Consider the following 13346-nt stretch of genomic DNA (forward strand, 5'->3'; position numbering starts at 1 on the left):
TCTTGGTACTTTTTTCTGTGCATTCAGTGATGATGGGGTTACTGTCTAACGATATTTTCCAGTGGCCTTTGTCCGCGCACTTTTTCGAAATTGTAATCAGCATGTCCCTGGTCCTGGTCTTGTTTATCTTATCTACTGTCGACCGAACTTGCTTTATTCGTCGAAGAATCTCGGCATACTTTGCCTTCTCTACTGGTCGAATCAAAAGTACGTCCGATTTGAAAAATTTCCGCGTTTTCTTTCTCTTAGGTTCCGGCCGGTGCTCCTTCGGCTGTTGCTTTACGTTCTGCTATTTGGCTAACCTTCTCTTTTCTTTTTTTTATCGGACCTTATGCAAATCAGTAGCCTTGTTCTGCTTGGCGGTCTACTCGTTCACAATCTTCAGGAAATTTTGTTTTCAGTCCATTTTCTTCATCACCTGGCCGTATATCGGGTCTGCAGGATTTCGACGTTTTCTTGTGCCAGAATCCAAGTTTTTTGTCACATCTTCAGCGACAGATTCACCGTCGGCTTCGGCTACGGTGTCCCCTGATTCTTCGATTACCACGACTGTTTGGCTGTTTTCTATTGACGTTGGGTGCCGTAGGTTCTCCAACCACTGATTGTCGAGGTCCAGAGAGCGCGTCATGACAGTTGCAACACTGCTTGTCTTTGTCTTTGTCTCCATGTGAATATTGCATTTCAACTTAATCATTTTGTGAAGATCGTTGAGAAGTGTTTCAAGACGTTTCAAAGCCTCCATCCTCTGATTCTTCACGCTATTTATTATACTCCCAGTAGCATTTCTTGACAGCAAAGCCATGGGGTCCACTTATTAATTATTTTCATTTTTCGTATGCTTAATTGCGGTGCAGAAAGTTCCAGAAATTTGCCTTAACGCACGATGCCATGCACTCCTCTAGTTGAATTATTCAATTCGGACTCTCCGCTCTCTCAAAAACTGAATTACAATTTTTGGTTCTTTTTGCCCCGTATCTTCGAAACAGCTTGAGTTGCCTATGCCAAGAACTAATCAGCACGTCTTCTTATCAATACAAATCAAAAGTTTTTTAAATTATTCAAATTGGTTATTCCATGCTGTAGAAAATGTCGAGGGCATTCATTTGAACTAGTGATGTGCCGACTCGAAAATTTCCTGATTCGAGTGATTCGAATCAGAAAAAAACCTGATTCGAATCATGATTCGAATCAATTCGAATCAAGTTCATATATGAGCAATTATTAGGTTGTCAAATATCTCCCTTCCGCTTTTCTGCTATTTGTTTATAATACAAAAAGGCGGAAGGGAGATATTTGATAATCTAATATAATTTAAGAGAAGAAATAATATCATTTTAATAATTTTATAAGTGAAATAATTAATTTAGTAAGCAATTAGTTCCAAAAAGTGCAGAGATGAATACATTATATATATATATATATATATATATATATATATATATATATATATAATAATAATAAACTAGCTACAAATATAACTAATATTTCAAGTGAATTTACAGTAAAATATAACCAAACACTTCTCTATCACTAAAGCATATAAAACAATATTCTTAATCTTACTTTGAAAGAATGCATGTGTATATTATTGATTGTTCAGATCTAATTAAACAGGGGGCTGAATCTAACGTCTTACGAATGATTTAAAATTCAATCCTCTACTCACTCTACTGTAAAGATTGATATTATTTCATTTGTGTGAATTTGCCATTACTTGCATAATTAAAATATGATAATTTTGTATGTGTATAAAACTCGTTGTGTAGTTTATTTTGATAATAAAAAAAATTTAAATCGCGTATTTATTATCTAAATGAGTTTTTGATATTTCATGAACAAATTTGCTCTCAGCGCTTTGTCAAAAATAAACAAACACTCAAGACCCATACGCACAGCGTCTCGATAAGTTGATACGCTGAAACACGGACACATGTTTCGAACTCAAGTCGGTATGATTCAGTTTGAGCCATATTGTAACGACAATCGGTATTGTCGTCAAAAGGGTTGCATAACCACCAGTGCAATGACGCTCCCCCACCACGCCCAATAGGGATGCCAATATAAGGTCCAGTCTGGGGTTGAAAAATTGCATTAAGAATTGTATCATCCTCTGAGGAGGTCAGTGGGTCCACGCGCCAGGCGCTGGACCCGCTTTGTGTATAGTGGTGTGTGTGTGTTGTGCCAGGAGAGGAGAACCCGTTCCAGTAAAGGTCAGATGTATTATTGGTTTTATAAACTATTCCCTCCGTTATCCGTTCCGTTATCGTTACTCCGTTGATACCGTTTTACGTTAGTAATTAATAAAGATTTATGAGTACTATAGGTTTTAGGCAAAGGGCATGACAGTACGTAGGTATTGTCATGCCGTGACACCTGTAATAATTAGTAATAATTAAATAAGCTAAAAGTACATTCTGTTTCATTCGCGTAGTTAGTTGGCTTTTCCACAGGTAATTACAGGGCGGTTGTAGAAGTCGGGTTTAGGAGCTGGTGTAACCCTTTCGTTGGGGATGCAACGCTAGATGTAATATTTGGTAGTCGTTGCATATCCCCTAAGAAAGGGGAGTATCAAACCCTTTTAATCCGTCACAATGGTGAAAACGCATTCGATCCCCCATAAACCCCCCTCACAAATTTTTAATAATTGTAATAATTAATTATTTTTATTAAAAGCTAAGCGAGTCGCTCCCACTAGTTACGTGTACAAGTTACGTTAATTTTCATGATAGATGTTTTTTTGTTATAGTACGTTGTTCGGTAAATTTAGTAAATTTTTAAAATTTGAATATTGCGTAAATATTGTGGAAATTATAATTGTATTCTTTATGTGTATTACTATCTGTGTTTATCTGTGCATTTTTATTGGGTTCTTTTCGCGGTGATGTGGTAGTTTTATTGTTAGTAGAATTTTACTACGTTGAAAATATAAGTGATTTTCATTTGTTTAATGTTTTGAGTATGGAATATGCAATAATCTAGTTTAACTTTATTTAACCAAATCTATTGTTTTGGCTGCGGTTTGCGTCAATATTATAATTGTTACCTAATATTTGTTAAGTTTAGGTCTAAAAAGTATATAAAATTATTGAATTTAAAGTTACGTAACTTACTTAAAAATTATTAAACTTATATTTATTTAACCTACTTAGTCTATAATATTACAAAAAATATTAAAAGTATTATTTTTATTTAAAATCAGATTTAATTTAATTGTTGTGTGTGTGCACTCTATTTTTTTTTCTTTTTCTTTGGATATAATATCACAAAAAATGCAATTAATTTTATTTTAAAAGGGGATTTATTTACTTGTTGTGTTTTGTTCCATTTTGTTTCCCCGGGGTATAGAAGAAACTCGGTCAAAAAAAAAAACATCCATATCAATTTCAATTTTTGTAAAGTCATATATAAATCGTCACACAAGGTTTGAGTTGTTTCAAGTATTTTGTTTTGATAGTCCAGTTCGAAAGATTTGAAACACATTGCCCTGCGAAATATATTGCATTTTCTTCGTAAAACTCAAGTTTCGTAAAACACTTGACCTAATGCCACACACAAGTCGTTTTTTTTTCCTGTATTTCAATTTCTGTAAAGCCACTTATAAATCGTCAAACAGTTTTCGCGTCGTTTCAAGTATTTTGTTTTGATAGGCTAGTTCGAACGATTTGAAACACATTGCCCAACAAAATATATTTCGTTTTCTTCGTAAATCTCAAATTCCGTACACTTGACCCTATGCCACACACAAAACGTTTTTTTTTCTGTCTTCGAAAACAGTTAATAGGCAAATATTTTGTTTCACTAATCTCTAGTATGTTGTCGTTGACATATTTATTCAAAGACTGTAAATATATTGGCCTGTGCCTTTTTTTTCCGCTAGTGACACTCAAAAATTTTGACCTGTGAAGAAATTACGGTCGCTAGAAATTCGATTCGCTAGGCGCCAGTCGACGGTCAAGCGAAACAGCCCTCTAAGTGCGTTTTTTTTACACAATGCCTGGCGCCAAGGGATACTAGTAACATTTCATACGCAAAAACTTTCACTTTTTGTAGATTTTTTTTTTCATACTAAATAATATTTTTATAATTAAGTAGTACAGATAACCGCAAATAGTATTGAGTTGTTTTTATTATTATTTTTTTTTATTGTCGTTTTGGTTGTCTTTCGTTAATCTCGTTCGCGAAGTTTGATGAGCCCTGTAATTACATAATTTTTTTCGAGATGATTTGCGAATGAGACAGAATTACTTAGATAAGAACATGATAGATATAGAATAGTTAGAATAATACATAATTGATTATGCCAGTAAAATTGAGACTTTTTATTATTTTTCTAGTTTGTATTTTCTCAATAAGTTAACAACAATATTTCATATTTTTAGTTAAGAGTATTGGATTATTTAAAATATTACATAAGTTATTAGGCTAGTAGTAAAGATTGATTTTTTTTCCTCTTGTTATTTGTACTTTCTTAATAAGTTAGTAACATTTTAGTTAGGATTTTGATAGGTTTAGGATAATTAGGATTAGTTTTGTTTTATATAATTCAAATATGGGTTTTATAATGCAACATTGGCATAAGTTTTGTTTTTTTTTATCATTGAAAGTGAAATTAATTGAGTTTTGTATCGTCGAGATTTAACTAAAGAGTTAGCAAATATTTTTAAAAAAGGAGTATGTTTGTTTATGTGTTTTTATTGTTGTTCACGGAGGGAATAGTAGTTAGCATGTCTATGATTTGAAAATGAAGTGAATTTTAGAGGAAACGCGCGGTAACAAGGGGCGCAAAGGCCGCGTATGTGGAAAAAAATTGCGTAGAGAACGCAAAGAGTTTAAAAAATAATGTAATAGCGGGCGGAAAGTGCCGAACCAAGATGTTAATGTTATTTTCGAGTTTATTGTAACTTTTTTTTTCTCTCTTAATCGTTACATCATAGACATGCTAATTGTTATCTGACCAGCTGGAGGGTTGTGTAATACATTTGTATTATGTAATTGGTTTGTAGTATTAGTATGTTTTTTTTATTCGTTTTTTTAATATTTTAATGTCGTGTATTTTCGTGTTTTTTCAGTAGGGTGATGCAATAATGAATTTAGTTTTATCGATTTTAATATTGTACTTTTCTATTTTTTTTCTTTCGTTTTTTTCTTACGCGTATTAATGGCGTTCTCATTCCCGCCGGAACGTCATTGCTTAGTGCTCAATTCGCGGCTTCATCTAATTGATCTTATTTATTAATTAATAATAGAATACGACTTTTCACCATAATTCATAATGGCAGCTAAGGCGATCAGTTCGACCGACGATTATGTGGCTTGGAAACCAAAGGCCTAGAAAACCTTGGTTAAATAGAGCGGGTGGGCAGGTGACATTTCCCTTCGAAAAGTCGTATTTCTACGAACACAGAGACAATTGCAAAGGTAGAACCCGGATTTGCAATATACGTATTTGTAGTTCGGCAATTAGATGAACGTTCATGTATTGTTCGGAATGATACGTGAACGGCTAAAGGTATTTTTTTCGCTCTCGTTTTTTTTTTCGCTTTTTAAGAACTATATTCTTTCGTTGATCATACTAATTTTTTTTTTATACTAAGTTTTATGTTGCATTTTACTATTTTTAATATTTTACTATTTCTTAATAAATTAATTTTATATCATACGCGTAACTTCGTTACTTTTACTTTTTTTATCTGACGTTTCATTATTGCATTATCCACTTTGCTTTGCTTTTTTCGCCATTTTTAATATACTAGAATTTCGTTTTTTTTTTTATATTTATATATTTTTCGTTGTGTTTTTTGCCGTGCGTCGCGAAAGGTTTGGTTTGGTTTACGGATAGAGTTTATGGCCTATGTTACAAGGCGTTAAAGGTAATGAGAGTATTGAGGGCAATGGTTAGTTGAAATGTTGAATATGTTAAGGTGCCCAAATCGTTTATGTATTATTTTCGTCGTATGTTTTTTGTTCACTGATAATGTTACCGTAAATCAAACCAAACAAACGTGTGTAGTGTATTACCGCGTTTATACCATTGGCGTTTTGTTTAATTCTCGTGACGCCCTTTTATATGGACATATTACGACTTTATTTTTTTTGAAAATACTTTAATTCTGTCTCGTCAATAGTTATTGGCTCGTGTTTTTGACCGCCCAATCCAGATTAAGGGATCCGATATGGCAAATAAAAATAATGATGAATAATGAAGGAAAACTAGATCCTAGCCCCCATCTGTGGTCTTGTATTTGGGGGGCAATCACACCAGTAGAGGCTGAATTACGGTAAACGTCGCGTCCGTAAAAGTAAACTAGTTATTTAAATAATTGTATTTTGTAAATTGAGGAGTATTTTTGTTTCTTGTTTATTGTCATATTAGTTTCGTTTTTTTTTCTTGTCAAAGTTTTTCCGCGCGTTACACAGTAAAAGATTGTCCATATCATCGGGTTCATGATTTCTGGCGAACTGATTTATAATTCGGGTTACGGTTATTCCATTAATTCTAATACTACAACCAAGAAAATAGGTGACAGCACACGCACATAGGATAAGATTGCGTTTCAAGGAAACGTGTTACGAAAAAATTGTACGAAAAACGATTGTACTTCAAATATTTTTTTTATTAAGTTTTGTCTTTTGTTAGTCTGTGTTATATAACTACTTTTTTTTCTGAGTCTAGTCTTGTTTTTCTTTTTTTTCTGAATTTGCTGAGTACAGTTTTTCCCAACACGGTTTCTTTGAGAACGAAATAGGTTAAGATAGGCTTAAGCAAACGGACTTATTTTTGTATTGTAATTTTTGTGTTACTGAAGGATTTTGTTTTCGTTTTTTTTGTATTAAGGATGTTAATGTATTTTTTTTATCAGACCCGTGTATATGTAAGTTTATGTTTACTAGCTGCTACGTGTTTTGAGTTTGTAAACAAAGGGGGAATAGCTTACCAGGATTCTAGGAATATCTAACCAAAACCACAACGCCTAAAGGATGGCCAGCACGCAACCACAACTACAATCATCGTCTAGCAGCCAAGGCTCACACTTGAGCAAAGCCAACCAAGTTAAACTAGCCAACCCAAAGACGAGGACCAAAGGGCAAAACAGGACCCTACGAAAAACACCGGAACAACCCGGAAAAAAACAGGAGAGGGCAATAATTTCAACTTTGAATTTAAGAGCCGAGGCCGACTCTACTGTGACAGGGGGGCGTGTAACGACAATCGGTATTGTCGTCAAAAGGGTTGCATAACCACCAGTGCAATGACGCTCCCCCACCACGCCCAATAGGGATGCCAATATAAGGTCCAGTCTGGGGTTGAAAAATTGCATTAAGAATTGTATCATCCTCTGAGGAGGTCAGTGGGTCCACGCGCCAGGCGCTGGACCCGCTTTGTGTATAGTGGTGTGTGTGTGTTGTGCCAGGAGAGGAGAACCCGTTCCAGTAAAGGTCAGATGTATTATTGGTTTTATAAACTATTCCCTCCGTTATCCGTTCCGTTATCGTTACTCCGTTGATACCGTTTTACGTTAGTAATTAATAAAGATTTATGAGTACTATAGGTTTTAGGCAAAGGGCATGACAGTACGTAGGTATTGTCATGCCGTGACACCTGTAATAATTAGTAATAATTAAATAAGCTAAAAGTACATTCTGTTTCATTCGCGTAGTTAGTTGGCTTTTCCACAGGTAATTACAGGGCGGTTGTAGAAGTCGGGTTTAGGAGCTGGTGTAACCCTTTCGTTGGGGATGCAACGCTAGATGTAATATTTGATAGTCGTTGCATATCCCCTAAGAAAGGGGAGTATCAAACCCTTTTAATCCGTCACAATATGAACTCGGATAAATTCATAACGACTTGAAGTCGGGATAAGTCGGTTTGAGTCATAGGAACTCGAATCAATTTATATCGACTTCAAGTCGGTTTGAGTCATAGGAACTCGAATCAATTCATATCGACTTGAAATCGGGATGAGTTGGTTTGAGTCATAGGAACTCGAATCAATTCATAACGACTTGAAGTCGGGATAAGTCGGTTTGAGTCATAGGAACTCGGATGGTATTGTTAGACAATGAATGCGGTTAAAGTCATATAAATTGGAGTCGGGTGATACATTTAAGCGTATTAAAGCCGGGTGACTCGCATGATTTAATTCAAGATTTATTTTTTATATTTATTATTATTATTTTTTATATTTATTATTATTATTATTTATATTATTATAATATTGAATTAAATTAAAACATTTTTTTTATATTTATGAAAATTTGTGTTCACACATGTTTTATCACAGTAAATATTTCGCGGCTTGATACGAGTTGATTCGAATCAAGTAAAATCTGATTCGAATCAAGTCGTTAAAGGCTTGATTCGAATGATTCGAATCACTTGATTCGACTTGGCACATCACTAATTTGAACCATATACGTAAAATTAACAATTAAAAATCTAGGTACGAAACCCAAAAAAAAATACAAAATAAACATATTATTAAAATCTCTATAAAATATCTGATAATTTGATGTACATATTGACCGCCAAATGGCATTTTTTAACTTATTTTTATTGAGAGTCCATCAATAGAAATCGGATGATTTGCTATTTCAAAATTTTCAACAGAAAATTTTATACACACACATATATTATTCTATTTTATAAAGGTATGCTAACATGTTCAGAACGCTTTGAAAAGTAAATACACGTCTAGTGTTGATTAGTTTCTATTTTCAAAGACCGATTCGAAGATACGGGTAAAAAAAGCCAAATAAGACGATTCAGTTTTTCAGAAAACGGTCCGATTTCAATGGTTCAAAAAAAATTTCACGCATTGATTAAATTTTTGAGGAGACCGGCTTAGTAGTTTCAAAAATGTTTCGACCCAAAAACAAGTTTAAAAACTGCCGTTTTACAGTTTAAAGTCATTATTAGACATATGCACATCGAATTATCAGATATTTTATAGAGATTTTGATAATAAGTACAAACTTTGTTTCCAAATCTCTTGGTTCTAGACCAAGATTTATAACTTTTAAAATTCACTTATATAGTTCAAAGAAATTTTCTCTGCATTTTTGACACTATGAATACACTGACTTAATTCGTTTTTTTTCAAAAGTTCAAAAAAAATCTATTTCCCAGATATTATAAAAAAGTCGATTTTTTCAAATTTTTTAGAAAAAAAATGTTAAAAAAAATCATAAAAATTTACTTTTTTCAAAATTTCAAAGCTTTAAAAAAAATGAACTGCGGTACAGGCAATGCAAGCAAATTAGTTTAAGGTACGATATATAATTTTTAATTCTTTTTTCAGACGATAGAAAAATTACCAGACAAAGTGCTACTGAATATATTCAGCTACTTAACTCACCGCGAAATATGTCGTGTGGCGCGCGTTTGTAAACGCTGGCGCACCGTGGCTTACGACACCAGGCTGTGGACGCACGTGTCTTTGAGACCAGAAGTATCCGGATTGCACGTTGGTAAGTTCCAGGAAAAAACTCAATACGTTTGTTCTTGAATATGTGGAAAGTCACATGCATGAATTCACAAATTCTTTAAGTGCGTCTTTATCGCCTAAGACTATTGCAATTAACTAAGCAAAATATTTTTTCAAATATTAATTTAACAGCAAATTATATTGGGTTTTTTAGAATATAATTTTGTTTTTTATAGATATCATGACAAGTCATTTTCGTATAATGTAAAAATACCTCATTAGATATTTCTAGTAGTACCATAATTCCGGCATTATACATTTTTGGTCGTTGTTGGCAAAAAACTGAGAAGCTTTTTGACTACCTAATCTGACCGCTACAAATAATTGTCCGATGATGCCATTGTATCCCAATCAAGCTCTAAAACCTTTTGGCGATGATCCAAACACCTTGTTTGTTAATTACGTCACGCCGGTTGATTAATTCTGGCCTTTTCTGTAAAACTACATAATTTATTTCATTCAGCTGATTGCAGTAGGCATCTGAATTAACCTTTATGTTATCCAGAAAGAGCCAAATCACAAACAATTCCTTTAAAATTTTATCAAACACATAGCATCACCTTTTTCGGGTGAACATCAGCTTTAAAACTTTTTGAGCAAGTTTTTCGTTTTTGTTAACTTCCTGTTATAGTAATCGCAAAACTATTTAAAATAAACTTCTTTTATTTACTTTCATACATGTTTACGTTTCAAAATATTGTAAAAATTTTGGCACACCTAAGTATAAATGTAGGAGATATAGGGACTATATGTAACGGGTAACTAGTAACAGGGGTTTTACAATTCGATCTTAAAAAATATTGAAATATTTTTTATCTCGATGGGACATGTAAACCGTTCTTATATTGTTATAGCTGCTGCCCCGCAGGTCAAAATTTTTACATTTCTTTACGTTTTGAAGGTTTCTGAACATTTTGGCATACCTCAGAAAAAAATGGATGGATGTGTGTGTGTGTGTATGTATGTATGGATACAATTTTTCGTCCACGTTTTCAGGCGCACGAATCTACCGATTTGAATGGTTCAACAAAAATATTCGATTCCTATTTATAGAGAGATGTGCTGATTAATTTTTGGCAAAGGCAGGTCCAGCCGTTTCGGAGATACGGAGCAAAGAATGCAGAAAATAGAAATCTAGTTTTTGAGAGATCGAAGCATCGGATTTGAATGAACTAAAAAACATTCAATTCGTAATGACAGGAAGAACTGTTGCTTAGTTTTTGGCAAAGGCAGGTTCAGTAGTTTCGGAAATACAGAGTTAAATGTGCAAATAATGGCAGTTTTTGAGAAAACTAAGCGTGCGATTTGAATGATTCATAGAACTTTCTGCCTGTTTTAACAAAATAATTGCTTTTGAAAAAAAATTTTTTGTTTCAATTTTTTTTTCAATTTTTTTTTCAATTTTTTTTTTCAAAAAAATTTTTTTTTGTATATCGAAAATAATTCAGATTTGTAATTCTGACCTAGGTTCTAATATTCTTTAAACAAATATTTTCAACTTTGCAATTCAGTTTATATAATTCTTATAAATATTAGTCAATGTTACAGTATTTATTTATAATAATCTATTTGAAAACATTTAATATACTTAGAACATTTCATTACGATACTGGAAGTTTCAGTAATTTGCCTTAAGGCACGATGTCATACACACCACTAGTTTCAATTTTATCAATCTTTTATAGTGTGTAATAATTGTTGTGTTTGCTAAATTATTTAAATGGTTATCTTGACTATTGTTAAAAAGTCACACCTGAGGTTAGTTGAAACAAAACCTTGGGTCTAGTTGTAACATATAAGAATTATACAGATTCAGTGAAAAAAATTTGGTGTAATTTATAGTTTGTAAGATTTAGGCAAATATAAATTGTGTTATACGAGACACAATAAATTTTATTTGTTTTATGATAATAAATGTAATTTACATTGATTCATGATACAAATTTATATTATGGGAGACATTACATATTTTATTAGTATTAATTAGAGTTTTTGCGTTGATTTTTCAGAAGAATTACTTAGAAACAAGTCAATTTTCTTAACTAATAGTCAGGGGCGTAACTACCGCCGTATCAGCCGTATCAAAAATATGGGGCCGCCGAGCCAAGAAAGCCCTCAACGAGCGCGAGCTGAAAGCAAAACTACATTTTTTCAAAAAAAAAAAAAATTAACGTTGTTTGCATTTCCTTTTTTTATCGTGAAGTATTGAACTTAAACTTGTAAGCTAAAGCTTTGAGAGAATTTATTTCAGCTGCAATATTTCTGCAAGCTCTAGCAATCAATTCAATTAGTAAAGCTTTTCCACATGCGATAAGTTAACAAATCTATAAAACTAATTCAGATTATACATTCTTCATCGAAAATTGGAATTTGGCATTTTTATATTCATATTTCTATCGTTTTTTGTTTGTTGTTTGACGCATCAGTTTAAAAGTTAGATTTTGATAAATATGATCAACTACATCATTTTCAGATTTTTCTTCATTATTTAATAATATAAGTTAACGGGGCAAGCGATTAGATTGATTTAAAATACATTCAATTCGTGCTTACGGTGAGACGTGCTGGGTTGTTTTTGGCAAAGGCAGGTCCACACGTTTGGGAGATATAGAGTAAAAAGTGCTAAAAATCACACTTTTTGTGAAAACGGAGTATCAGATTCGAATGATTCAAAAAATATTCTGTTTGTATTGACAGTGTCAACAAAACTCTTAGTTTTTGGGGTAAGCGTATTTTTTTAAAAAATTTCAAAAATATCGAAAATGATTCGGATTTAATTTGTAATTCTAGCTAAAATTCTAAAACTCACTTATTCTAAAACTCCCCGAGCCAAGGGGGCCCCCATCGAGCGCAAGCCGAAAGCAAAACTACATTTTTTCAAAAAAAAATTAATAATTTTAACGTAGTTTGCATTTCCTTTTTTTATCTTGAAGTATTGAACTTCAACTTGTGAGCTAACGCTGAGAATTTATTTCAGCTGCAATATTTCTGCAAGCTCTAGCAATCAATTCAATTAGTAAAGCTTTTCCACATGCGATAAGTTAACAAATCTATAAAACTAATTCAGATTATACATTCTTCATCGAAAATTGGAATTTGGAATTTTTATATTCATATTTATATCGTTTTTTGTTTGTTGTTTGATGCATCAGTTTAATAGTTAGATTTTGATAAATATGATCAACTACATCATTTTCAGATTTTTCTTCACTATTTAATAATATAAGTTTATGTTCTGAAACTTTACAACACGCCAGTAATGACTTACAAAATACTAGTACTTTATTAAGTAATCTTTTGAATTAACATATGCGAATTAACATATGAAAATTTATGGAAATAATTTGTTGAAGAAGTACAAATAATTTGCAAAAAAGATGGATTGCAATAACTATTTTGAAGAACAAAAGACAAAAGATAAGGAATCGTTATTATGATTAGTTATCACAAGATGAGAGAAATTTAGACCCGAAATTTTATTTTAATATATACTATTGCTGTTTGGATATATTAATTTCACAAACCTAACAAAGATTTCAAAACCTTTGCGACGTAAGTAGTAACATTTGCCCTTTTGAAATCGAGAATTACTAAATTAGTTTCCGGAAAACTGTCGACTGAACTACTGTAAAGAAATATTGTAAAATATCTCATATGATCATGACCAATTGATAGTTCTAAAAATAGGTTTGAATACAGAAATCTAAGAAATTTATTTCATTATTTTCACAATGATGGCGCAATAGGCTTTTGCATCCAGTTTTCCCAACGAAATAACAGTATGCATTTTTTCTTGGCCCTTAATTACAATTTACAGTTAAAATCGCAACTGCTAAATTATTTTTTTTTAAATTAAAACTA

At 32.4% G+C, this 13346-nt stretch overlaps 1 protein-coding gene across 2 annotated transcripts in view; it reads left to right on the forward strand.

Moving 5' to 3' along the window:
* LOC113376836 (F-box/LRR-repeat protein 2) overlaps positions 1-13346 on the forward strand; it is a 549588-nt gene that overhangs the window by 178849 nt on the left and 357393 nt on the right. For both annotated transcript variants that reach the window (XM_026616906.1, XM_026616905.1), the window contains exon 2: positions 9300-9468. In XM_026616906.1, coding sequence (XP_026472691.1) covers positions 9300-9468 — 169 coding nt within the window. The remainder of the gene's footprint in view (positions 1-9299; positions 9469-13346) is intronic.

Source organism: Ctenocephalides felis, unplaced genomic scaffold (assembly GCF_003426905.1).
Source record: "Ctenocephalides felis isolate EL2017-DRISC unplaced genomic scaffold, ASM342690v1 CF-g0.4_SCAFFOLD_01886, whole genome shotgun sequence".
NCBI classification, from domain to species: domain Eukaryota; kingdom Metazoa; phylum Arthropoda; class Insecta; order Siphonaptera; family Pulicidae; genus Ctenocephalides; species Ctenocephalides felis.